This window comes from Lolium perenne, chromosome 4 (assembly GCF_019359855.2).
Source record: "Lolium perenne isolate Kyuss_39 chromosome 4, Kyuss_2.0, whole genome shotgun sequence".
NCBI lineage: Eukaryota > Viridiplantae > Streptophyta > Magnoliopsida > Poales > Poaceae > Lolium > Lolium perenne.
Window position 1 is genome coordinate 238,237,786 of NC_067247.2, and position 27,955 is coordinate 238,265,740.

Consider the following 27,955-nt stretch of genomic DNA (forward strand, 5'->3'; position numbering starts at 1 on the left):
GAGCCAGGGGCAGGAAAATAGAAATCCCTACTATTTATGTACCCTTGGATTCTTAGTGCTACTCAATTTTGTCCTCAAATTCTATCACAAATGCTCTCAGAAGCCCAAACTTATCCTGATTGGTTGAGCCATTGTCACACGGATCGACTCCACGAACCGTTGATCCACTGATCTAACGGGCAGTATACCCCTCTCCGTCTCTTCGTGGCCACCCCTCTCTCTCTCTCTCTCTCTCTCTTCGTGGCCACCCCTCTCTCTCTGTCGGTGGAGAGTGCCACCCCTCTATTTATGTGCAATAACGAGTTTGCCACATAATATAGTTTGCGGATTTCGGTGAATGCATTATTTGTCACCCCTCTAACAATTATCAACTATCTTTAGCTTTCCTTTTCTTTTAGGGAATATAGTTTTGGTAATTTGAAACGGCCCAAAAGTGGTATAATTTTGGTATAAACATGAGGCATACATATTTCGGTGAATGCATTATTGTCACCCCTCTAACAATTATCAACTATCTTTAGCTTTCCTTTTCTTTTAGGGAATATAGTTTGGGATATAGTTTTGGTAATTTGAAATGGCCCAAAAGTGGTATAATTTTGGTATAAACATGAGGCATACATATTTGCGGATTTCGGTGAATGCATTATTTTCACCCCTCTAACAATTATCAACTATCTTTAGCTTTCCTTTTCTTTTAGGGGATATAGTTTGGGTAATTTGAAACGGCCCAAAAGTGGTATAAACATGAGGCATACATATTTGCGGATTTCGGTGAATGCATTATTGTCACCCCTCTAACAATTATCCACTATCTTTAGCTTTCCTTTTCTTTTAGGGAATATGGTTGGATTATAGTTTTGGTAATTTTGGTAGAAACATGAGACATACATATTTGGCATGTTTGGGGGATTTCGGTGAATGGATTATTTTTCACCCCTCTAACAATTATTAACTTTCTTTAGCATTCTTTTTATTTTAGGGAATATAGTTGGTAATTTCGGTGAATGCACACACTAACTTTGAAAACAACTGCAGGTACATGTAACTGAATAATGGATTTGTAACAAGGTATCCCTTGTAACAACTTCTAGCACCTGGTGAGCAATGATAAGAATCCGATCGCAATTATACAACAGAAAAAAACAACCAGCCATCAGATTAGCTTTCTTCTTCAACTCGATCAGCTGCCTTAACTGCTTGTTCATTTTCTTCAGTTCTCCCTTTACTTCCACCAGTCCTATATTGGGAGCATTAGGCATAATCGGAATGGCTCCTCTCTCCGCTGCATTCTCTACAGCAAGTCCCCCTCCCAAATTGCGCTCCCCAATAGCGCCAATTGATTCCTGCAATTGAAGCCTCTGAACATACACATCGATCCAGTCGAAATGCCTGCATTTCTTCAGGATCTAAAAACAACAATGTGAACCCTACATCCCAAATTCGAGGGAATAACAAGAAAATCGAGAGAAAACAGAGAAATTGGAGCGAGATCTAACCTTATCCCCCTCTCTATATGGCAAGCTCTCGCATGCAAGGAACTCACATCCACGATTGCCGTTGTCGTCCGTCTTACAGATCGACCGCTTCAGAGGCTCCTGGCGTGGGCAGTCAGGGCATCTTGTCAAAGGCACGGGTCCATACTGCGGCCATGAAGAACGGGAGGTCGAAGCGAAACTAGACATCACCCGCCTGCCGGTGAAGGGTTGCCGTGGCGGAGAAGAAGAACAATGGGGCGCGGGGAAAGAAAGGGGAAGCAATGGCACTGGCACGGGCGCGGGGTTGGCTCGGGCTCCCATTTTGCAACGGTCACCTGGGTAAGCTGTGGGTCCAGCGCGCTAACATGGACAAGTTGTGGGTCCCACGATGATATGGATAAGTGGAGACGTGTCCACTGCGGGGCACCAACAGCGGCCCCACTTGCCAGCACCAACCAACGTCAACTAAACGGGAATCCTTCGTCCGAGCTCCTTCTGCGGGTTTCAGACAGGGGATTGGGGAAAACTGAGGAAAAACTAAGGAGCTGGGGAAAACTGAGTACAACTAAGGACCCGGGGGCACGGAAATAGAAAACCTTTTTTATAATGGCTTTATACACCTCCTTATCTACGAAGTCGGTTGTAAGAATCAATATTTTCCTCGTGTGAGATTTGAGGTATATCAATTGTTTCTGTTTTTGCTGGAGAAAAGTAATTTTGAGCCAATGCTCCAGACAACCTCTTGTAATACTCTATAATATAGTTTTTAATATTCTCTTTTCCAATAATTATGCCTTCGTCTGGTTCTAGTTGAAAGTTCTCCTTTCGTCGGTGTTTACCATTTGCAACTAAATGAAAGTATTTTGTCTTACTCTCTTCCTTCTTAAATATGTTTCACTTTTGCTAAGAAGTGCCCGAGGAATAGACATATTCCAATGTGTATTTAAAATATGAAGGTTGATGTTTGTATGATGGTCCAGTCTTTTAAATGGTGAACCTCATCGTTGAAGCATATGTAAGTCAGTTGATAGTATCTTTGGTTGACCAACCAAACTCTTGCTAGCCTTTGAACCAATGGTCCACCACTTAGAAGGAAAATAAAAAAAGAGAAAGAAAAGAAAGAGAAAGAAAAGAAAGAGAAAATAAAGAAAAGAAAAGGAAAAAAGAAAAGAAAGAAAAAGAAAAAAAGAGAGAGGAAAAAAGAGAAGAGAGTTAGAACCCAATGAGTCGGTACCCAAAGGCAAATCAAAGGGGAAGTACCCCATCCACTTATATAAGGTGAAAAGTAAGAAGCGAACACCTAACCCATTTCCATTCCACTATATGGTCAAATAAAGATAGTAGCTACTTACTCATACATGAGTCTTCTATGAGAGTTTGAATTTTAAAGGACTGGAAGGATACAACATCCTCCCATTATTTGGTTTGCAATGCAATCGTGATGAATTACTAGTCAACAATTGAAGGAATAAAAGGTCTCAAATTGTTTATGATTCAATCAAATGCGATGTGAGACCTCTATTTGTTGCTACTATTAATTAATTTTGTCCAAGTAGTACGTGTTTCCATATATTATCTCTTTTATACCATGTATAGATAGCAGCACACCAACATAGTGGGTCTTTATTAGCACTTTCCTATTTCATTAATTAAGCTATGTTTCAGATATTTGACATGTTAAATTGTTATGTATTCATAGAGCAAAGTTCTTGTCAAAGTATTTTAGAAGCAATGCAATAAACTCCAAAGTCCATGTTAGCTTTATCACCTTTATGCTCGAGGACGAGCATATGTTATGCCTGGGGATGTTGATGCATGTAAAATGCATACATGAACTTTACACTTTATTGCAATATATTACCACATATTTTCATCTTTTATAATATTATTCCCATGTGTTATAACGTTTTAGGGGATTTTCTAAACAATCCCCTCTCCTCCGGTTCTAATTCAGTTTGTCAGAAAATGCCTCTTCTTAGTGTTTTCACTTTACAGGAGCTACAGGGCTCGAAAAATGGCAAGGTCGGGGGCCACGCTTTGGAATTTTAGATACGAACAAGATGGGCTGAAGCAGGCAACGAGGAGACAAATAGGCATGGAAAGAGGCATGGTGGCGCGCCCTCCCCCTCTAGGTGCGCCCCCGACACTCTTTCTCGCCTCGAGCGTCCGTTTTGCCTCATCTTTTCGCGAACCAACTTCTTTTAACCTAAAACCCCTATATATACAACCCCCAGGGGTTTTGTCATGGCGGAGATCAAAAACACATAAACAAAGAGTTAGCAGGCCGCCGGCGGTGGAGATCAGAGGGGGAAATCACCTCCGGTGGACTCCACCACCCTCTGGTGTGATCATGTTCATCAACATCATCGTCTCCATCACCATATATAGCAGCACCATCTTCATCTACCACTTCTAATCACTTGGCAAACATGATGTATGATGCAATATATTGTTTTCGCATGATCTATTGTATCTCTATGTTGATGTTTGAGTAGTGACTTGTCCATGTCAATTGTGAGATAGTTTTTGATGGTTGCATATACGTATATTTTATCTTCTATGATGATCTTTTGTACTAATATATGAGTGCACACATATGTTGGGGGATGCATAAGGTTGTCACCGTTGCATGTTGATAGGATGAGGGACAGCTGGAGCCTGCCAGAAAGCATGTCCCAATTCTTAGATGCATGTTGTATTAATTCATGGTTAATCAGCGAGGGGTATAACTATGGGGACCTTTAATCTTACAGCGGTGGTTGAACTTTATGTCTTTAATTTCCTTGTTTGTTTTTTAATTGGCCTTTGGATCAATCACTAGTGGTGTAATTGCCCATGTTTTATGGCTACATCTATCTATGGCTCTGATACGTCTCAAACGTATCTATAATTTTTGATGCTTAATGCTTGTTTTGTTACAATTCTTATATGTTTTATGTGCACTTTTCCACACTTTTTAGCATTTTCTGGCACTAACCTATTAATGCAGTGCCGCAGTGCTAGTTCCTGTTTTCTGCTGTTTTTGTGTTGCAGAAAAGTTGTACATGAAAGTTTCTCGGAATTGGACGAAACAAAAGCCCATAGTCTTATTTTTTCGGGACGAAGACGGAGCCAGAAGGACACGCGCAGGAGAGCTGCCACGTGGCAGTACATACGGCAGGCGTGACCCCACCCTTGGCCGCGCCTGGCCCATGTACTGGCGCCTCGTCGCCTCGTTTGCTCCGCCCTTCTACCTATTTATTTCTCATATCGGGAAAACCCCAGGGACGAGAGCCTCCATCCATGAAAAGTTCTGACGCCTCCGTCAACCGAAACCCTAGTTCGGGAGGGTTCTGCAGTCCATCCCGGCACCCTGCCGGAGAGGGAAATCACTGCCGGAGGCCTCTACATCGCCATGTCTTCATCCGAGGTGATGCATGAGTAGTCCTCCACGGGACCATGGGTCCATAGCAGTAGCTAGATGGTTGTCCTCTCCTTGTTGTGCTTCATGTATAGATCTTGTGAGCTGCCTAACATGATCAAGATCATCTATTTGTAATTTCTACATGTTGGTTTGATGTGGATCCGATTTATAGAGAGATTGCTTTGGTTGAGATTATGTATTATGTTATTATGATCTTTCATGCTCTCCGTTTCTAGTAGATAATCTGGCCAAGTAGATGCTAGCGAATCCAAGAGGGAGTATTTATGCTCGATAGTGGGTTCATGTCTCTATTTAACCATGGGAAGTGACCTTGTTCTCTACGGTTGTAGATGTGTTGTTGCTACTAGGGAGAAAAGAGCGATGTTCTATTCAAGGGTAGTTTCATCGTTTACTTTACACACATTGCTTAAAGCGATAGTCCGTTGCTTGCAACTTAATACTAGAGGGTGTCGCGGATGCAATCCTGAAGGTGGATTATTAGTCATAGATGCAGTTGGATTACAGTCTATGTATATTGTTGTAATGCCCGCATACTTTCATAGCATGTATTCTGCACCAACCATTAGCGTAGAATCTATGTTTGTCAATTGCCCATCTGTAATTTGTTTACCCAACATATTTATTTTATTGGGGAGGCGCCTCTAGTGAACTGTGGACCCCGGTCCTTCTTCTTTTAATTGTAATCTTCTACAGCATTTTCCTGTTCTGTTCTCTGCAAAAAATTCTTCTTCCACATGGTTTGTTTAATCCTCTGTTTTCAGCAAAACCAGTGAGCTTGACAACCTCGCTGAAAGTTGGGGACAAAGTACTTGGTTGTTTGTGTGCAGGTCTCCACGTTGCTGCTGACGCCGGCAGTGCGCCCTGCCACGAGTTGGTTCGCAACACCTCGGGAGAGAACGTTTTTCTCCTACTAGTCGAGAAACCTTGGTTTCTTACTGAGGGAAAACTTCATGCTGTGCTCATCATACCTTCCTCTTGGGGTTCCACTCAACGTTGTGCATAAATTCTCCTTCATCAACTCCGCGCTCAGCAAAGACTTTTTCTGGCGCCGTTGCCGGGGAGAAAAGCATCTCTTCTGCCAGGTTAGTCTCTCACTCTCAACTCTTTTACTTTGTTATTTTTTTGCTTGCATATTTTATTTTTATCTTGTTTGCATTTCATATCGAAAATCCAAAAAACTTAATAGCTTTTATTTCTGTTGCTTGCATTATTTTTATTAAATGGCTACTCCTGAGAATACTAAGTTGTGTGATTTTACTAGCACCGACAACAATGATTTTATTTGCACACCCATCGCTCCACCTGCTCCTGAAGTAGCTTTTTATGAGATTAAGCCTGCCTTGTTGAACCTTGTTATGAAAGAACAATTTTCTGATGTGTTAGTATAGATGATGATGCTTCTCACCTCAACAATTTTGTTGAGCTATGTGAGATGCAAAAATATAAGGATATAGATGGTGATATTATTAAGTTGAAATTGTTTCCTTTCTCATTAAGAGGTAAAGCTAAGGAGTGGTTGCTATCTTTGCCTAGAAATAGTATTGATTCTTGGGTTAAATGCAAAGATGCTTTTATTGGAAAATATTATCCTCCTGCTAAAATTATATCTTTGAGAAGTGATATTATGAAATTTATACAATTTTATACTGAGCATGTTGCCCAAGCTTGGGAAAGAATAAAATCTTTGGTTAAAAATTGTCCCACTCATGGACTGACTACTTGGATGATTATTCAAACCTTCTATACATGACTAAATTTTTCTTCAAGGAACTTATTGGATTCAGCTGCTGGAGACACTTTTATGTCTATGACCCTTGGGGCGGCTACAAAACTTCTGGACAATATGATGGTAAATTATTCGGAGTGGCATACCGAGAGAGCTCCACAAGGTAAAAAGGTAAATTCTGTTGAGGAAACTTCTACTTTGAGTGATAAGATTGATGCTATTATGTCTATGCTTGCAAATAATAATGCTCCTATGGATCCAAACAATGTTCCTTTGGCCTCTTTGGTTGCTCAAGAAGAAAATGTAGATGTGAATTTTATTAAGAGCAACAATTTTAATAATAATGCATATAGGAATAATTTTGGTAGAAATAATTATAGGCCGTATCCTCCCAACAATGGAAGTGGTTTTAGTAACTCTTATGGTAATTCTTATAACAGCAATAGGAGTGCTCCCTCTGAACTTGAGAGTATGCTCAAAGATTTTATTAGTAAACAAACTGCTTTTAATAAATCTGTGGAGGAAAAGTTTAGCAAAATAGATGCTCTTGTTTCTAAAGTGGATATCCTTGCTCTTGATGTTGATCTTCTTAAATTTGGTTGAGCAAAAGTTTTATTCTCAGTATTATCATGAGGAACAACCTTTAATTTAATCCAAATGCATCTATGACTAATAATCCACCTTCAGGATTGCATCCGCGACACCGTCCAGTATTAAGTTGCAAGCAAATGACTATCGCTTTAAGCAATGTGTGTAAAGTAAACGATGAAACTACCCTTGAATAGAACACCGTTGTTTTCTCCCTAGTAGCAACAACACATCTACAACCGTAGAGAACAAGGTCACTTCCCATGGTTAAATAGAGGCATGAACCCACTATCGAGCATAAATACTCCCTCTTGGAGTCGCTAGCATCTACTTGGAAAGAGAATCTACTAGAAACGGAGAGCATGCAAGATCATAATAACATAATACATAATATCAACTAAAGCAATCTCTCTATAAATCGGGTCCACATCAAACCAACATGTAGCAATTACAAATAGATGATCTTGATCATGTTAGGCAGCTCACAAGATCTATACATGAAGCACAACAAGGAGAGGACATCCATCTAGATACTGCTATGGACCCATGGTCCCGTGGAGGACTACTCACGCATCACCTCGGATGAATACATGGCGATGTAGAGGCCTCCGGCGGTGATTTCCCTCTCCGACAGGGTGCCGGGATGGACTGCAGAACCCTCCCGAACTAGGGTTTCGGTTGACGGCAGCGTCGGAAATTTTCGTGGATGGAGGCTTGGGTCTCTGGGGTTTTCCCGATACGAGGAATAAATAGGCGAAAGGGCGGAGCAAACGAGGCCACAAGGCGCCAGTACATGGGCCAGGCGCGGCCAAGGGTGGGGCCGCACCTGCCCTATGTACTGCCACGTGACAGCTCTTCTGCGCGTGTCCTTTTGGCTCCGTCTTTGTCCCGGAAAAATAAGAATCTGGGCTTTTGTTTCGTCCAATTCCGAGAAACTTTCATGTACAACTTTTCCGAAACACAAAAACAGCAGAAAACATGACCTGGCACTACGACACTGTGTTAATAGGTTAGTCCCAAAAAATGCTAAAAATGTGGAAAAGTGCACATAAAACATATAAGAATTGTAACAAAACAAGCATGGAGCATCAAAAATTATAGATACGTTTGGGACGTATGAGTCATCAACATTTTTATGTGTATGGTGGGTGGCCGAATGTTGGTGACACGCATGTTAAAGAGGAATATTAGGAAAGCTTTCAGAATAGGATGAGTCGGCCAGGGTCACGTGAAAGAGGGAAGGAGGCGAAAAAGCAAGAATGGATGACCATGACACCAACGAAAGATGAAGAGATAAGCACAATAATAATAATTGGATGATGACAACACCCACTAGTAACGGAAGGGCAATAATAAACTCTCATCGATATTACAGTGACATATTTCTCGAGGCATCGACAAATGACGACTAAGGTAGGTGGTCAAAGGTCACGAGGCATATTCGTGAGAAGGAAATGAGGAAAGCTTTAATAAACAACTAGTCGGCGTTGAAGTGATGATGTGGTAGAGGAGGCGATGAGGTAGCAGGCAAAAGATAAAACGTATGAGAAGGAAAAGACGTGGCTAGAAAGGAAAAATGGTCAAAATTCTCTCACCATATGGGGTACACCACCGCCCATGAGACCTGTGTGTCTTAGGTAGCAACATCTCACACTGCAGTCCTGACCCACTTGTCATCCAAGCCCCTTCATACTCGCCCTTCTCTCCTCTTCACAAATTCATCTCGCTTTGCCTCATCCCCACCGACAGGATTTCTGCATCCACCACCTCGTCGGCAGCCCATCAGGATCTCCCCGCTCGCTCCGCCAAAAAACAACCTTCCTGAGCGCCAGAAACCCATCGTCCACTTATACTTGTATTGTCCATCCACCAACCCAAGCTGCCATCGACAAGTACACCGGAGACGGATCCAGATTAGCTTGTGACGGAGAACAAGGATTGCCCTTCCCCGAGTCACACTTCATCAAGCTTCCGCAACTGCGTGACTAGTGGTAAGAATCAGTTGCCTATTCGCTGAACCGGTTCCTCGGCAGTGCTTCACCTGGTGCTCTTGCCTTAAAAAGTTTTTTTATGACGCTAGTACCTAGTGTGTCCCAAAATACTAACAAAAGGTGAGGTGATAAACACAATAATAAATTCCCAATAGGCTTAAACGGAAGCTTTAATGGGTCACTGATAGTTCTTCGGGTATGGTGGGTTGCCGAATGTTGGTGACACGCATAGTTTAGAGGAAAACAAGGAAAGCTTTAAGAATAGGACTAGTCGACCACACCACGATCACGTGAGAGAGGGGATATGAAGCGTAAGAGCGAGAAGGGCTGACCATGGCGCGAATGAAAGGTGGAGAGATAACCACGGTAATAATAATTGGATGATGAAGACACCCAGTAGTAACGGAAGCACAATAATAAGCTCTCATCAAGCTTACATCAGAAGCTTTCTCAGGGCATCGATAGATGACGGCTACGGTAGGTGGTCGATTGTCACGACGCATATTGTGAGAAGGAAAATGAGGAAATCTTTAAGAATACAACGAGTCGGTGGTTAGGCAATGACGTGGTATACGGGGCGACGAGGCAGCGGACAAAAAAGAAAATATATGAGAAGGAGAAGACGTGGATAGAGAGGAAAAGGGAAGATGGAGAGGGAGAAGCATTGCTATCCTTGGTTAAAATTCTCTCACAATATGGGGGGTGGTACACCGTCTCCCATGAGACCTAGGTGTCTTTTAAAATGGTAACGCTTATTGTCTTGTGAAAGTAGGATTTAGTTAGCAACGTCTCACACTTCATTCTTGACCCATTTTTCATCCAAGCCCCCTCCCTCTCGTCCTTCTCTCCTCTTCACAAATTCATCTAGTTTCACCTCATTTTCACCCGCAGGATTCCAGCATCCACCACCTCGTCGGCAGCCCATCCAGATCTTCCTACTTACTCTGCCAAAAACAAGCTTCCTGGCCGCCGAAAACCCCTCGTCCACTCATACTTGCATCGTCCATCCACCGACCCAAGCAGTTGTCGACAAGTGCAACGGAGACGGAGCTAGAGCAGCTCGTGACAGAGAACAAGGACTGCACTGCACCGATCCACACTTCATCAAGCTTCCGCAAATGTGTGCCTAGTGGTAAGAATCAGTTGCATATTCCCTGAACCGGTTCTTCTACGGTGCTTCGCGTTGTGCTCTTGCGGAAAAGCTTTTTTTACGATGTTAGTACTTGGTGTGTCCAACAAAAGTTGAGGTGATAGCCTCAATAATAAACTCTCAACAGGATTATAGTGAAGTTTTAATGGGTCACCGATAGTTTTCCCTGTGTGGTGGGTGGCCGAATGTTGGTGACATGCATGCTTAAGAGGGAAAGGAGGAAAACTTCAAGAATAGGACGAGTCAGCCACTAGATGGTCACGAGAGAGGAGAGAGGAGGCGAAAGAGCGAGAAGGGATGACCATGACACCAACAAAAGATGAGGAGATAACCACGGTAATAATAGTTGGATGATGACGACATCCGCTAGTAACGAAAGGGTAATAATAGACACTCATCAAGCTTGCATTGAAAGCTTTCTGAGGGCACCGACATCTAAGGGCTATGGTAGGTTGTCGATTGTCGCAACGCAAATTGTGAGAAGAAAAATGAGGAAAGCTTTACGGATTACGACGAGTCGGTGGCTAGGCGATGATGTGGTAGAGGGAGCGGCGAGGTAGCCGACAAAAAGGGAAACGTAGGAAAAGAAAACGACGCGGCTTGAAGATAGATTGAAAGATAGAAGGAAGGAGGAGGGAGAAGCAGCGCTATCCGTGTTGAAAATGCTCTCACCGTGTTGGGGTACACCGTCGCCCAGCCCATGAGGCCATGAGACGTAGGTGCCTTCAAAAACGGTAACCTTGATCGTGCAGTGACAGTAGGATATAGCTAGGAACTTGTCACACTTGAGCCCTGACCCGCTCCTCATCCAAGCCCCCTCTTTCTCGCCTTCTCGCCTCACCCCCCACCTGCGGGATTCCGGCATCCACCACCTCGCCGGCAGCCCATCCGGCTCCCCGCCGTTCGCCCCGCCAGAAATAGCCCCCTGACCGCCAGAAACCCCTCGTCCACTCCTACTCGCCTTGTCCGTCCACCCAACGAAGCCGCCTCCCGCCTCGGGGTGACGGGACTCCCCTCTCTTGTTGGCGTCCGTCCTCCTCCTCGCCCCCCTCTGCTGGGTCGGAAAGGAGTGGAGATTCATTCACTCCCCTTGTGCTGGTAAGGAAGCCCTAGCTCGCTTTGGTTGCTGCTCTCTTCGTTCTGCTGCAGAGACTTGTTTTGCTATGCGCAGCCGAATCCAAATATTCCTCTAGTTGCCGACCTGTTCAATTGATGTCGTAGACTCGATACACGCTGCTATCTTGCTAATCCATGGTTCTTTCCATCTCAATAGAGGATGCGGTGCAGGTGCATCCAGCACAGTGTCCACAAATAATTGAAATTGCGTGTTTAATCAACTATCTGAACAATAGTATTATCAGTTTTGTCAAGAAAAGGAATGTACTACATTGCTTAATATTACTGATCATTTATTACTGGTATATTAAACTAAGGAACTGAACTGAACTCACGCAGGGTTCAGGGGTCCAAGCACAAGTCAGAGTGTTGGAAATGGCGTTGGTGGCGAAGCGGTCCCGCTGCACTCACTCTACGACCTGTCTTTGCCTCAGGGGGCACATCAACGAGGATGCCCTTTTCCTTGTTTTCCGCCACATTAACTGGAACCCGAAGATGATTGCCCTCATCTCCTGCGTATGCAAGTGGTTCGATGAGATCGCCAAGCGTGTTCTGTGGAAAGAGTTCTGCCATGCCAGGGCACCCAAGATGATGCAGGACTTGCATTCCGGTGGCAGTCACATCGTTGATGGCAACTGGAAGGCGCTAGGAAAGCTTCTTATTCATTGCTCAGGGTGCACCACGGGGGGTCTCTTCGACGTCCGTGTCCCAGGGCACTTTGTTCCCAAGACCCGTTTCTCCAAGACTTCTGGAAAGAGCTTCTTGCCTCCGATGTGCAGGACCGATGTGTTGTATGTTTCAGATCCTTGCGAGCATCTTGACGAGGAGGAAGGTGACCTGGGTTTCTTCCGTGGCATCTTCAAGTCGTTTGCTTCTTCAAAGTTCAAGAAGGTGCTGATTGAGAAGCAAGCAAACTTCCATCCAAAAGAGGTGTGTCCTTATTGTAAAGCAAAGCTGTGGGATTTGCTGGAAGCAGATCTGATACCCACATCTGCTGCGGTAAGGTTGGATGCGTATGATGATTCGGTTGAGTACTATGTATGCCTTAATGGACACATCATTGGTTTCTGTGCTATGATGACTGTCTCGGATTCTGAGGGTGAAGGGACGAGTAATATCAAGACTTAAATAAGGTATTTGTCCATTTACACTTTTCCCCAGTTGTTTTTACTCCTCTCTACATATGTTTTTACTTACTGGCTAGTTCAATTATTCTGCTTGGTAGTATAAAATGTAAATTAGAAATTACCCTAAGCTCACTGTGACTTGAGTCATCATGTATTGTCCATCATTTCATTATTTGTACGGTTTGGGCCACGGCCAATTTATAGTGTTTCTGCCCTACTAGCACTTGATGGGAATATTGTACTTGAAACTAGTGGTACAAGTTTCGCTTTACGGGGCAGATGGTACTCATGTTACCCTTGCTGAGGGATACTCTTGTTTTGTACAAAAAAGGTTCTTGATTCACCTTCCCTGTTTGTGTTAGGACTTAATTCCTAGTTAATTTCTGGAATTGACAGAATGCAAAGTTTTGGCAGGCAACCTTTAGCTTGTTTTGTGACGCCTTGAGGTTCTGAATTTAGTATTGCCTCTATCAATTCCACACTTTTCTTTTGTACGGTTGGACTTGCACCCAAATCTTGAACTCTGAAAATGGCAGTTTTTAATCTTGAACTTTGAATCGGTTTACTTTACTACATTGACCCTATCCTAAGTGGTTGTGTGCCAACTGAGACGACTAACACATGGCATCATTCACCATGCTGTGTAAGGAACTTAAGTACTCCTCTCTCATAGTTCTTGTCTCGATTTTAGTTCGAATTTAGTTCAAATTTGAATTAAAACCATGAAAATAAATATGGAATGGAGGGAGAATTTTCTTTAGAAAAGCAAGAAAAAACTAAAAAAAAAACTAAAAAAATTTGTTCGATTTTGAATCAGTCAAATGTCAGTCTGGAAAAAGGGTTTCAGTAATCCACAAATGATGTGTAGCTTAATTTATATTCATATTCCCTCTGTTCAATAATTCTTGTCGTGGCCATGGTTGTGGTTTTACTTGAAATTTGAACTAAAATCATGACAAGAATTATGGAACGGAGGGAGTAGTTCATTTGAAAAGTAAATCCTGAAATTCATAAAAATCCTCCATTAGTCAAAATGAAAAACGATTCAGTAGTCAAACTAGAAAAATATCAAATTTTCTTAAGTTCCAGATTTTCTAAATTTATGATTTTAAAATATTTTTTCCTGATTTCTCATTTTCCCCTAAAAATAATTAAGTTGCTAACATGGGCAAGGTGCTTATGTCTAAAAGTGATGCGGTATGTCATCTCAGTCAGCAGAAAACCGGGATAGGACCAGGGGCTAAAGTAAATTGATTCAAGAGTTTAAAGCTAAAAACAACCGATTTCAGAGTCCAAGGTTGAAAAAGTAAATGCAATAGTTCCATGTTGAAAAGAGGACTTCATTCTTCGGATTATATCTTCATGCTTGCACACGTACGTAAACATCAATATCATCAACAAAGGGTATCTTAGTGTTCCAAATGTAGAGCTTTATAAAGAAACAAGAGAAAATTGTGTGCACATGTAACAATTTTAACCTTATTGGAGATAACTTGGACTAGTGCACATTTCCATATTTTAAACTATACTCTAGTCACGCCTTATCTAAAAATGTGAAACTTTATGATTGAGTATATGTCCTCTATATTTGTGTCTAATCAAGTGCTTAGCAACTTAGCATCATAGTGGATGTTAGATGCATTGCACTCCTAATTCCTCATTCTGAAATATAGAACCAAACTTAGTTTGAGTTTGCAAATTTGGAGACCATGTTGTTCATAATTTGTTGATGCTTTTATAGTTTTATTTGTCAATGTTGAATGTTGATTATGGACTGAAAACATGCAACTGAGTAAGCACAAATAGTTGCAACCGATTAATTACTCCAGACCTGTACTGTAACAAACTAATGATAAAAGTAATAACAGCCAACACTTACGGAAGAGCTGATATTTCATCCGTGTGTGTGTGTGTGTGTGTTTTTTTACATCAACTGTGTGTGTGTCATTCTGACCATTGATACATGTTTCCTTGAGACTTGGTTAGTGTCATCGAACTATGTTTCTGATGAGTATGTTCTTTCTTGCTGACAGGCTACTAGCGTTTCAAAGCCAATGTCTGTGAATCTTGTATAAAGGATGCTCCTCTCAAGTCTCAACCCAGCAACAGTGAGAGGCTGAAGGCTTGTCGTCGTCTAGGATCAGCTCGAGTGGCATCCCGTTGTCGCTTTTATGTTTAATAACTGCAGTGTTGTTCCCCTTGGTGCTCTGCACAGTTGTGCTGCTGGAGAAGTCGTTTCCTTTGTCTGTCTATTAGTGCCTCACCGCAGATGTCTGCCGTAGTATTTGCCTCTTCGCATTAGGCGTGTAGCTTAAAGACGCTTACTTTGCAATGAACAATGTTTCCTTCTATGCAGTACATCTTTCTCTCGATGCGCTAAATGAAATTCTAAAATGGTATCTCTTAAATTTGACCGCTTCTTTTTGCATGTATGGTAGTTGTTGCCGTCTCCAAGAGATGCTTGTTCTGTTCATGAGGATTACCAAGGAAGCAGCGGCTAACGAACTAAAACTTACACCGGGTATCTTGAGCTGAGGTTCTTGAATCAATCGGCAATAACACAAAGATTTCTTCGGTGTATGGGGATTTTTTTTTTTTTTTTTTTTTTTTTGCTATGGGAGACCGTTAATTTCCGGTCTTCGCTGAAACACACGGCCAGAATGTGTATTTATCGCGAATCCTGGGTTGAGCTGTCGGCTGTTCTTTTACAGATTCATAACATGGTCATGGATCAAATATTTATCCGGAACTACCTCAGGCTAAAGCTCGGACCGGCGAACAGTATCTCCGCCCCTGGAACGGATTCCGTTTCGACGAGGAACTCCGGTGCCGGAGCGGCTTCCTTGTCGACTGCGATCTCAGCCCTCAGGCGCCGGAGTGTCTTCCTTCTCGAGGATGATATCACGAGCCGAAGCGGCTTCCAACTCAATGGCAATGGTATGGAAGGAGAGGCTTATGCTTCTTCGCGCTGTGATCAGAAGAAGGCGCGCGGCTCGCGAGTTTTTTTACCTTTCCCGCTAGCTTCGGCACCATTACAACTAAGGAAACTCCCTCTCCCAGTCCCGGGGTAGGCGCCGCTCCTCCAGTGGAAGCCCGCGATCTCCGCGATGGATCTCACGTGCAGCCCCGTCGGTCCAGGTTGACCGGCCCCCTCCGTCTGCCAAGCGCTGTGTAAGCTTGAGCCCCGAGTCCCTGACTGAAGTAGCTGGAGGATTCTTGAGTAAGTACAATAAAGTCCAGTCAGCTGACTATAAGACATTAAATAATATATTTTGGATGAGTTGAAGGAGAGAGAATAGGAGAGAGAAGGGAGGTGAGCTACTATGCAATAGACAGCTCTTGCACGTGCTCCTAGGCACTTTGTGAGAGTGAAAGGTGAGCCATATGTTTAGTAAAGTGTCCCATTCTTATAGCCAACTATTAGAGCATCTCCACTCGTTGGCGCTCCCCACGCCCAAATCCGGACGAAACAACCGCCGGATTGGACGAAATTAAGTCGTGGGGAGTACCGTATTTCCAGTCGTCCACCCGGAGTTCGGCGGACATAGTTTAAATTCAAACAAAGCGCAGTCCCGCGCTACAAGTACGGCCAGTTGATCGGCAAAAGGAGCAAAAGGATCAGCCACAGATCCGCGATCGGAGGAAAATTACACGGAAACAGGCTTATCGGCAGTTCCGGCCGGCACGGCGGTGTCCGACGGACCAGTTTCCTCACACGCCGTGGCCGAAGCGGCTGCGGCAGCCGACGACGAAGCAGCGGCAGTGGACGTCGAAGCAGACGCAGTCGACGAGGTAGATGGTGAGGAAGCCGAGGTAGGAGTCGGCGGAGACGACGAAGGACTGGCCGGAGTGGCTCGAAGGATGTCGCTGCGGTGGCCCTGGTACCAATTCCTCGTCTCCTCGTCCATCAGTTCCATGTTGCCGCCGCCCATCAGGAACGCCAAGTCTGTGTTCCTCTTCTTCGCCGCCGCTGTCGTCTTCAGCAGGGCGATCCGGACGCCTTGGTTGGCGAGCATCTCCCGCCACCTGCCGTCGAACTTGTCGTTCCTCCCGTCGGCGTGCGACCTCAAGTCGGCCCAGCACTTGTCGATCGACGCCTGCATCTTGTCGGCGGGATTGCCCGTCTTTTTGAGCTCTTTGAGCTTCTTCTGGCCGAGCTCAGGGCGCCCTTCCGCCGCGCAAGCCGCCGGAGCGTCGGGGTTGTACTGCTCAGTCTTGCTCTTCGAGAGGGTCGTGCGAGTTTCCTTCCACTTCTCGCAGTTCTCGAGGCGGGCGTAGACGTTCAGGAACTTGAACTGCAGGCCGGTGTCGTCCGTGTACATGTCCAAAGCACGGCGCAGCTGGGGAAAAAAGAGCACGGCGATACGGGTCAGCTCACGACGATGTACCTCGGTGATGCAGGGTCGACGGAGCATACCTTTTGCTCCAAGTCGTGGCCGCTGATCGGCCGTTCGTCGACCTCCTCCTGTATGCCGTGCCATTTGCTGCACGCCGTCTGCATGATCCCCCAATGGGTGGCCATTGCCTTGTCTCCCCGGTACACGTTCATGTTCGTCTTGTTGAAGTAGGGATCGATGAGTTTGCGTTCGTCGTACGCCTGCTTCACTCGAAGCCAATATGTGTCGAACGACTGATTGGCCCCGATTATGCCGTTCATGGACACGGCCATCCAAGCTTCGGCGAGGCACTCCTCTTCCTTCGGCGTCCATTTGATACGCGGTTCGGCAGGCGGCGAGTCCTTCTTCCTCTTCTTCTTCCCCTTCGACAGGTTGGCGGCGGCTTGAGTTGGCTCTTCTTCTTCGTCTTCTTCTTCGACGGCTTGGCTTCCGTCGGCAACATCCTCCCGATGCTCGTTGCGCGCCGCCACAGCTGCCGTCGCCCTCGCCTCCTCTTGCGTGAAGAACCCCGGGCTCGCGGCGGCGGCCATGAAGAACCCCGGGCTCGCAGCGGCGGCGATGGAGCCGGAGGTGATCATCTCGTGGATCTCCTCTTCGTTCGGCGCCGCCGTCGCACCGAACGGGAGCGGCCCTCGTCGCATGGCCGGCGAGGTGCCCTCGAACTGGCCGCCGCTGCCGACGTCAAGCTCGACAGGCGACGGCGTGAACCTGGACGGTTGGACGTAGGCGCCCTCTTGGAACATGGCAGGCGACAACTGCGAGTACATCGAAGGGGAGAAGGGCGATGGGGAACTACTTGTACCTTGCGCCGGCCATTGGCCGGGGAACATGGCGCCGCCGCTCATGGCCATGCTGATCTTCCTCGCTTGTTCGTCCTGGTTCGCCGCTGCCGCCCTCTTGGCGGCGGCTTTTTTCACACTCTCCGCCCTGGCGCATGTTTCCACGTCGCGCCGGTTCTCGTCCGCCGCCCACTCTGCGTTCGACATGCCCGGCGGCCGCTCCTTCTTCGCCCGCGGCTTCCTCTTCGTCGCCTTCGGCGGCATTGTGGTGGACGAGAAGACGAGGAGGAGAGCGGTGGTGGACGAGAAGACGCCGCCGGGAACTGGAACTGGAAGACGAGGAGAATGGACAAATTCGGCGGGAGAGAATGGGGATATGCAAGCAAATTGGAGGGAATGGGGATATGCAAGCAAATTGGAGGAAAAATCGACAGGATTTGGTTTTCTTGTCGCCGACTACGCGGGTCCACACGACGTTTCGCGCCAAAATCTTTCGTCCGGAGTCCCCGAGCGCGCCCCGGGAGACCAGGGATGGCGTGGGCTCGCCGGATGGATGAAGGGTCAAATCCGGACGAAAACGAGGAACCGGGGGCGCGACTGGGCCGATTTACGCCGTCCGGATGTAAAAATGGCTCGCCGGGGGCCTGTTCAGGGGGACGAGTGGAGATGCTCTTATACATGTTAGCTATAAGATAACTACAAATGATATGACATCTTGTTATAATCAGCAGTTGGCTATACTATTGAAATTGCTCTAATGCGCTCTACCTGCACCAAGGCACTGTCGACAAGTACTAGCTGGTCAGGATCGTTGGCAGCTCGCTCGGTCGGAAGCTTATCTAGACTAGATGTGAAGATTTCAACGCTGCACATGTATGAACACATGCATATATTCTACTCCCTCTGCGGCTCTGCCTATAAAAAGATGTCTCAATTTTATCAAAATTTAAATATATATATCTTGGCCTATTTTAGTATCTAGATATATCCAAATTTGTCTAAAGTTGAACATCCTTTTATTAAGGGAGGGAATAGTAGTGTTTCGACATAAATACAACCACCGGAAATTAAACAATTTATTTATCCACGCTATCGCCGTCGATGCGAAAAGCATAGTATATCAGTTCCTCCCAACTACACTGGGTAATCATTCGTTGATGGGTCGTCGGCGTGTGAGCTGGTACATACATGTTACCGGTCGATCAGTCATGCGGATCATGACCGCCAGATTGTACGTCTTCATACGCCATCTGTCCACGAGTACCTACCTACTCCTTCCCTCGCTTCCTCGTGTATTTGTAAGTTGGTTGGCCTGCGCGAGGAAGAGAATGAGCTTGACAACCTCTGGTGAATGGCGATGCCCTGGGACTTGGTGCTCTGCATAGCGGGCAACGTGTGGCTGCTGCTCGGCGCCTGGATCTCGACCTGCTTCCTGGCCGCCGACGAGGTCGCCAGCCTGCTCCGCTCGGCCACCGGTCGATGATCGATCCACATAACTACGAGGTACTTCATTTCATTTCTTAGGTGACTGCATTCAATGACAGTCGATCGCTATCCTTATACAAGTGAAAATTCGCAGCTGAAAATGAATTGTTGCTTACTTCAAGGCTATGTAAACTGCTAAATCCTGTCCGGCTACTAGCCAAACTGTCTTCGGCTAAACTGGAACTGAAACCTTGGATTGATAGATGAAGACTAATTGGCATTGATCTAGTGCGCCCTCGAGGAAGAAGAACGGGGTCGGCAGCTCGGTCGGGTTCGGCGGCAGGATGAAGTTCAGCCTTGGATACTGTTTCGACTAAGTTCATCATCTTCGTCAGTTGGCGGACTCGCCTTCTCTATGGACCGGTCGGCCGAGGGCACACGGCTGGCCGATCTTTTGCTTCCATTGCAGTGTTAGTGTGTTGCTTCCCTTGATGCTCTATGCAATTGTACTGGTGGTGTGAAGCCGTTACCTTTGGCTCCTCGCTACCGATGTCTTTCGTGCTAGTATTTACCTCTTGGAATTAGGCATGTAGCTTGAAGCAATGTACAAACTTTCCTGTATGCAGCAATCTTTCTCTTGATAGGCTAGATTGGGAGATCTAACACGATGATGCCCCACAGCAACCTAACCGCATTATTGTGTTCTTCCCAGATGGAAAGGAAAGAACAAACCTGCGCATTATTGTGATCTTGCTTATTGTCTCGTCACAAGGTTGCTTATTGTCTCGTCACAAGTGAAGGACGGGGTCAGCCCTGCATACTGCTCTGACTCCCAGGTCATCATCTTTGTCTGGCCACTCAGTTGCTTCCATTCCACCTGTTCCTCCACGTCAGGATGCTCGACGCCTGAGGTCAGACGTGCCTCATTCGCTTGTAGCTTGAAGACGCTTTGCAATGTACAAAACTTTCTTGTATGCAGTACACCTTTCTCTCGATAAGCTAAATGAAGCTCTAAAATGGTACTAGTAAATCAACTTCACCGCCTCATTAACATGTACGACAACTCAGAAGTCAGAAGCAGAACAAAAATTTCACTTCTCAGTGCTCACTTGTGCTAATGTATATAATAAGGGAATTCTGACTGCGCCACGCTGCTATGTTCAAAGAGATATACTACCAGTTTATTGCCCTTATATGTACACTTTATATTTATTCATGCTCTGCAAGGCTGCAAAAATAGACCATCAGAAAACAGACTATCAGACCGTCGGCAGGAACTTCTCATCTTCAGCAGCAGCTGGCTTCGATTCCTCGTTTGTTTTCCGGAAAACAAGCTTCTGCTGCGGGAGCTGACCATTCGATGGCACTGTCACCTGGGTGTCCACGAAGATGCTGTCCTCATCCTTGAAATCGCCTCTAAGGATACCCTTTGCCAGCTCGTTCTCCACGTACTGTTGAAGAACTCGCTTCACTGGCCTGGCGCCGTAGTTCGGGTCGTACCCAAGGCTTCCCAGGAATTCGATTGCTGCAGGTGAGACTTCGAGTTTGATCTTGCGGTCAGCAATCCTCTTCTGTACTCTTGCCAACTGTACAACAAGCAAAGCAAAACAAATTTTGATCAGCATTTGATCCTACAAGTGAGGATTTTAGTGGCATCTCCTACACTTCCATCAATCTTGCAATGGAGCTTTCAATTTGTTTTGCTAGCTCAAAATCTCTAAACGGAAAATATCTGCAAAGTTGTAAGGTTGACCTCAACAAAGTAAGAGATGTTACCTGTAATTTGACAATTCTGTTGATCTGTTGTCTCTCAAGAGGCTTGAAAACAATGTACTCATCTACACGATTCATGAACTCTGGCCGGAAAACAGATCTTGCAGCATCCATCACCCTCTTCTTCATACTCTCATAGGACAAATCAGTTGTTCCACCATCTTCATCCATGTTTAATATGTACTGTGAACCAACATTGGATGTCATGATAATGATAGTGTTGGTGAAGCTCACCTTCCGACCCTGTGAGTCAGTAACCCTGCCGTCATCCAATACTTGAAGGAAAACGTTGAATACATCTGAATGAGCTTTCTCAATCTCATCAAACAATACGACGGAATATGGCCTCCTACGGACAGCTTCTGTTAGCTGGCCACCCTCCTCATACCCAACATAACCTGGTGGTGCACCAATCAGTCTCGAGACAGAATGCTTCTCCATATACTCACTCATGTCAATCCTGACAACAGCGTCCTCAGTGTTGAACATAAAAGAAGCAAGGGCTTTTGCTAATTCTGTTTTGCCCACTCCCGTAGGTCCCATGAACATGAAGCTGGCAATGGGACGGTTTGGATCAGACAAACCAGCTCTGGATCTCTGAATGGCCTCTGAAACTGCTGTGACTGCAGGATCCTGCCCGACGACACGCTTGTGCAGTTCATCCTCGAGATACAGAAGCTTCTCTCTATCAGATTGCTTTAATTTAGAAACTGGAATACCTGTCCATCGGCTCACAATTTCGGCAATATCATCTTGGGTCACCTCTTCTCTTAGCATGGATTTCCCTGAACTTTGGTATTCATTTAGCTCATTCTCTGTTGTTTGAAGCTGCCGCTGCAACGCATTCAGACTACCATACTTCAGTTCAGCTGCACGATTGAGATCATACTCACGTTCAGCCTGCTGGATCTCCACATTTAACCTGTCAATCTGTTGCAACAGTTAAAACACAAGTCAGATCGAATGGCAACAGCAATCCTGTTGTTCTATAATACAGAGAGAGATTACCATAAGGGAATGGATCTTACCTCTTCTTTAATAGATTGAATCTTTGTCATCACTGACTTCTCGTGCTCCCACTGCTCAGTCAGTTCCTTCTGCCTATCTTTCAAAAGTGACAACTCTGCTTCAATGCGAGATAGTCTGTCCCTTGATGCTTTGTCTGTGTCATTTGTGAGTGAGAGACGTTCCATTTCAAGTTTAAGGACAGAACGATCAATCTCATCCAGAGCAGTCGGCTTCGATGTTATCTCCATCTTCAACTTGGCAGCTGATTCATCGACCAAATCAATTGCTGGGACAAAACAAAACAGATACCTTTTAGAACAAACAACAAAAGAGCCTGTGGTACAATTCATAGTGCCTGTATCATCAAGCAGGGTTGCAACTTTAAGTAAAAATGATCCTATGGTAAGAGAAATACCTTTGTCAGGCAAAAAACGTCCGCTGATGTAACGATCAGATAAAACAGCAGCGGCCACAAGGGCACTATCTGATATGCGGACTCCATGGTGCAATTCATATCTCTCACGCAATCCTCGGAGTATTGAGACTGTATCTTCAACTGATGGTTGATCAACATAAACTTGTTGGAAGCGGCGCTCCAATGCTGGGTCTTTCTCAATATATTTACGGTACTCATCGAGGGTTGTTGCACCAATGCAGCGTAGCTCCCCTCTTCCAAGCATTGGTTTCAAAAGATTACCAGCATCCATTGAACCAGACGTGGCACCTGTAATAAGATGAGGATTTATAAACTTCTGAATAGTACATTGGGAACTTATTCATGCTATTCACATTGATAGTAATGGCAGGTTACTAAGAAAAGATAAGAGTCCAAATCCGTAAATAGGATGTCTACTCACATTGTTCACATTGAAAGTGTTGAAAGATAATTAGAAGAGTTCGATTTTGTAGTCCAATGAGGGTGTGATGCAAGCGAACGCGTAACAAAAAGCAGTCGTTAGTGCTATCTACCGTTAGCGCTATCTACCTTCAGCCGTATGGAGACTTCTGAATTGCCAGGTATTATCACAAGTTAAATATGTACAAGTCTTATTGTGTGATTATCTGTGAAATCACTGGAATTTCAGATCATTTTACTATCTCCAATAACTCATGCTACTGATATGGGACCATCAGTTCCATTCCCTTGGGCTTTTAAGGAGCAGGAAAAAACTTTATGAAAGTCACGGAGCCAGGATACAGACTAGTCTCATACAATTTGGTCTGCTGCTTGACTTACTCAGATACTCATTCGTCCAGCTGCAATCCTTACCACTAAAAATAGAGGGTGTGTGGCTCCTCAAGGACAGCACACAGAAAAACCCTGGATTCTATGTGTTGTCCCTCAAACACTTACACCCCTTAGTGATGGTGTTAAGGATTACATTTGGACTTGATTACAGACTGTCATCAGACTATAAACCTGGACTTATTGGGTAATAATACTAACTTAACAACAGACAGTAGTAACTTCGTTGAACGATTGTCAGACATTGCATTGTTCGTAACGGTGACCATTTATAATTTTGGTGCATAATACCTGTAAATTTTATCCAAAGTTCGGTGGAAAGAGAACAAGGAAAACCCTGCAAGCCGTTGAACTTCTATTTATCCCACATGGATGACAATGTAGTGTACAGATTGGCCCTCCGCTGCCTTAGGCGTTCTATGAGATATTCATGTTTTCTCGTACTACGCATTTTCTGTTCTTCGTGTAAGCTCTTATGAATTGTATCAACGTGGTTTATCCCACACAGATGGCAATGTAGTCTACGGATTGGCCCTCTGGTGTCTTAGGCGTTCTACGAGATATTCATGTTTTCTCGTACTACGGCATTTTCTGTTTTTCGTGTAAGCTCTTATGAATTGTATCAGCGTGATTTATCCCACATGGATGGTAATGTAGTCTACGGATTGGCCCTCCGCTGCCTTAGGCGTTCTATGAGATATTCATGCTTTCTCGTACTACGGCATTTTCTGTTTTTCGTGTAAGCTCTTATGAGGTGTCTCAGTGTGGTGCTATAAGTAAAGCATCCTTTATCCAAAAAAAAAAAACATTTTGATGAAAGGAAAATTAACAAGAGCAGCTCTGTTATCCCTGACAAGTTGGCAAAGCTGAGTGCTCAAAAGAAGGCTATTCAGATATTTTTCTAAATTAACAAACGAATGTTATGTGAGGACAATGCAAATAAAATAACTGATGAATAGTTTGGTTATATGGGAGAAGGGGTTTATATATGTGATGATTTTAAAAATCATCAGATATACAGAGTTCTGTAGCATCTCAGTATTCATAAATCGTATTGTTTCAGGTATAGTATTCATAAATCGTATTGTTTCAGGTATAGTATTCACACCCAAAATGAATCAAATCCTAGAGGTTTCCAAAAATATTGTCCCGAAGTCTAATTAGCTACGCGGAACTAATGCCGGCCAAGCAGCATTATTAGACTTATAAAACAAATTCAGTGCTATATGAAATCCAAACAGATACAAGGCAAGCAAATGGGTTGGTTTATTCCTCAGTTTTTTGGTCATGCATGACATTTAAAATCAAAAAAATAAACAAGGAAATCAAATAAAATGGTAAAAAGCTTGTATATTAGATAAGGGGAAATTATCTTGAAATCAAAGCAGTAACAATACACTATGTTTCTTATTACCTGCTCCGACAACAGTGTGAATCTCATCAATGAAGAGAATGACCTGTCCATCAGAATCTGTGACTTCTTTGAGTACAGCTTTCAGCCTATCCTCAAATTCTCCTCGATATTTTGCACCAGCAATCAAAGCACCCATGTCAAGTGTAATGAGCTGTTCAAAACAGAAGAAAAAATCAGTCAGATGATCCTCCTGATATAAACCCTGGACAATATAGCATTGTTGCATGGATAAGTGAACTTACTCGACGGTTTGTTAGTGCTTGTGGAACATCTCCTTGCACTATCCTCTGAGCAAGCCTAAACAAGAATGTAAAATCCAGTAAGTTGAAAGTTGAAACTGCTTTCATACTCATAAATGATGAAATGATGCGCAAATGACTCTTTCCTTACCCTTCAGCTATAGCTGTTTTCCCCACACCAGGTTCACCAATCAAAACTGGGTTGTTCTTTGTTCTCCGAGATAAAATTTGAATGCACCTACGAATTTCATCATCTCTTCCAATAACTGGGTCGAGCTTCCCCTGGCGTGCCATAGCTGTCAGGTCCTTTCCATATCTTTCCAAAGCTTCATACTTGCCCTCAGGATCTGGGAATAGATAGTTTCAGTTGATTATTTTAACACTTGTTTTCCAGGAGAAAAAATGTGCACATGTCTACAAATTCAAGAAACAAATGAAGCACCCAAGGCTCACATAGCTTTAATAAAATTCTGCAGAATTTTCTCAGATTCAGTGATCACTTAGCCATTTTTTTTTGTTTCCAAGCAAATAAGAACATGATAAACTAAAAGAGTAACAATTTACAGGTGAACTCTAGGTTGCCATTGGAATTTCATCATAGTATGCAACAGTATGAGCATCTCAAGCATGTCAACAGGTTATTTTTGAACAAAATAAACCATGACATTCAGATCAAATATAAATGTTTGTACCTTGATCGATTACATTTTGCTTCCCTCTTATGGATTCAATAGCTGTTTTCAAAGACTTGACAGTGATCTGAAAATCCTTGAACAGCTGTCTTCCAAATCGCTTATCATCCGCAAAGCCAAGAACAAGATGTTCAACTGAGACAAATGAATCACCATACTCTTTCTTAAAGTCTCTTGCTCTTTGTATCAGAGCTTCCAAGTCACGTCCTAACATTGAACCAGGATCTTCACCTAACACCTGAATCATTTGAAAAAGTGGTATAATTGCAGGTGTCTTTTTTTACTAAATAGCAATATGCTCTAGCGCATGGAGAGAAGTTGGAATGAGGAAGTAGAAGAGAATTAACTGATATGTATTTTTAGGATAAATCACCTTTGGTTGCCGCTGGATATACTTCTCGGTGGCATCGAGAAGCCTTGTGTTATCAACTCCAGCTTTTGAAAAGATTCGACGGGCAAGCCCATTCCTTTGTTCCAGCAAGGACTTCATCAAATGTTCGGTCTCCACGATCTGGTGTTTACTTTCTTTGGCTACTTCAGGTGCCAAAACAATTGATTGCCATGCCATCTCAGTAAATTCTTGTTGTGTGATCTGTCAGCCAAAGAGATAATAATGAGCTCCATAATTATTCACCTTCATATACCAACGGGATGTTAAATAATTATGTAAAAAAAAACAGGATGTTAAATAATTACTCCCTCCGTCCACAAATAAGTGTACATGTGGGTTTTCCAAGATAAATTATGAAGTGGAGTGAAAAATACGTTGGAAACATGCATCTCTCCTCTTAATTCTTTAGAAAACAAGAAAAACATGTGGTTAATATTATTGGGTTTGATTTCCGTGCGATGAGAGAGAAGCAATTAAAGTGCATTGGGAAGATAGGAGTAGACTCATTTATGGACAAAGTTTAGAGCTACATGTACACTTATTTGAGGATAGAGGGAGTATGTAAAAAAAACGGGATGTTAAATAACCAGTACACAGAAATGCATATGAAAATCAAGCTCATGCGCACAGAGTAGGTTCAACGATTTCAGGAGCAGCAAGGTTTCGGTTGAAGGAAATGAAGAAGTGAAAAAAAAAACTCAGCCACAAGCATGGACTGCAAGGGTATGCATACTTTGAATCTTATTTAATTGTCATTGCTGTTTTTGTTTGCATGTAATTGTCATTACTACTGGTGGTGACAGCACAACGTGATAACAGTACGGCCATACCCTTTGTGATGACATGTCTCCAAAATATATTTTATGATGGCAGCATAGCAAATACAAGACAATGTGCAGGTAACCTACCACGAGGATCATCGTATTGGAAGAACATATTGCAGGAGTCTCCGAAATCATACATGTATGCTCTTGCGAGCGGTTAGCCCAAAATCTTTTTTTTTTAGACTAAAAAAAAGATTTTGGGCTCGCTACTTATGATGAGTCTACGGCACTAAACTGAACCGCTCGCGTACCAAATCTGACGGGATTCGCATCGCAAGTAAAGGGAGAAAAAAAAAAACTACGTAGAAGATAAGGCAACGTGGACTCCTTACCCTCCCGTCCCTGGAGCTGGCGTCGCACCTCACGGAGAGCGTCCGCGGCGGCCTCCCCTTCCCGACGACTGGAGCCGGCCATCCCCGTCCTCTCGTGGCCCTGAGCGCCCCGCACCTCGACGCCCCTCTCCTGTTGCCCCAGGCCGCGGCGACGACCGGCGCCGGCGCGACGGCCGGGGCGGCGGCGGGGGTGGAGATGAGGATGTCGGCGGCGAGCGGCGGCGCGGCTGCCATGGTGCCTTTGACTGTGGACCGGATAGAGTGGTGCCGAGTGGCGAACGAAAATCTCTCTCACGCACAACTGGAGTAGTATCTCTGTGATGGGTGGTTGGACCTTGCGTCGTCTCGGGCGGGGTTGGCGGTAGAATGGCGAGGCGGGGCGGGGGGGGCGTCGGTATAAGTAGCCGGTGGACCTGGACGGCGGCGTCGCGGCGTGGGGGACGCCGGGACAGGGAGGTTCTGGGAGGTTCAGGGGTGAACGAGGAAGGACGAGAAGATTGGCTTGGGGTGGGTGGTGGTGGGGGATTCTGCGCCGTGAGATCTTCGCCGGTTGCGTTGCACGTTGGGCTGCTCGATTGCCGGGGGTCCGCACGCCTCGTTCGTTACTGCTGGCCCTGCTGGGCTGTCACCTGTCACTCATCGGAGAACAGTTGTAAAATCTTGCTACTTCTCAACAACAAAAAAAAGTTGTAAAATCTTGCTCGGAAAAAACAATAACCTTGATGATGATTGTATAGTACTGTACGAGCATCCTGACGAATCGTGTGCAGAGTCCTACGCTTGGCGTTGATTTTGAGGAGGCATGAACGCGATCCAACGGCTTCAAATGTGTGCATGC

At 44.6% G+C, this 27,955-nt stretch overlaps 2 protein-coding genes across 2 annotated transcripts; one reads left to right on the forward strand and one right to left on the reverse strand.

The window, feature by feature from the left end:
• The first annotated feature begins 11,018 nt into the window (after positions 1 to 11,018).
• LOC127332522 (EID1-like F-box protein 2) lies at positions 11,019 to 15,017 on the forward strand. The gene is made up of 3 exons (XM_051358828.2): positions 11,019 to 11,452; positions 11,810 to 12,603; positions 14,631 to 15,017. Exon 2 carries the CDS (start codon positions 11,846 to 11,848, stop codon positions 12,596 to 12,598), a length of 753 nt encoding a protein of 250 aa, XP_051214788.1. The 5' UTR covers positions 11,019 to 11,452; positions 11,810 to 11,845; the 3' UTR covers positions 12,599 to 12,603; positions 14,631 to 15,017.
• Positions 15,018 to 20,272: 5,255 nt separating this feature from the next.
• Positions 20,273 to 27,605, reverse strand: LOC127332521 (chaperone protein ClpB2, chloroplastic). Its single transcript, XM_051358827.1, has 10 exons — positions 27,118 to 27,605; positions 25,944 to 26,162; positions 25,571 to 25,808; positions 25,030 to 25,225; positions 24,882 to 24,936; positions 24,640 to 24,790; positions 22,395 to 22,703; positions 22,000 to 22,265; positions 20,975 to 21,901; positions 20,273 to 20,784 (listed from the first exon to the last, which is right to left on the reverse strand). The coding sequence occupies exons 1-10, from the start codon at positions 27,349 to 27,351 to the stop codon at positions 20,458 to 20,460; spliced, it is 2,922 nt and encodes a 973-aa protein (XP_051214787.1). The 5' UTR covers positions 27,352 to 27,605; the 3' UTR covers positions 20,273 to 20,457.
• Positions 27,606 to 27,955: the final 350 nt, after the last annotated feature.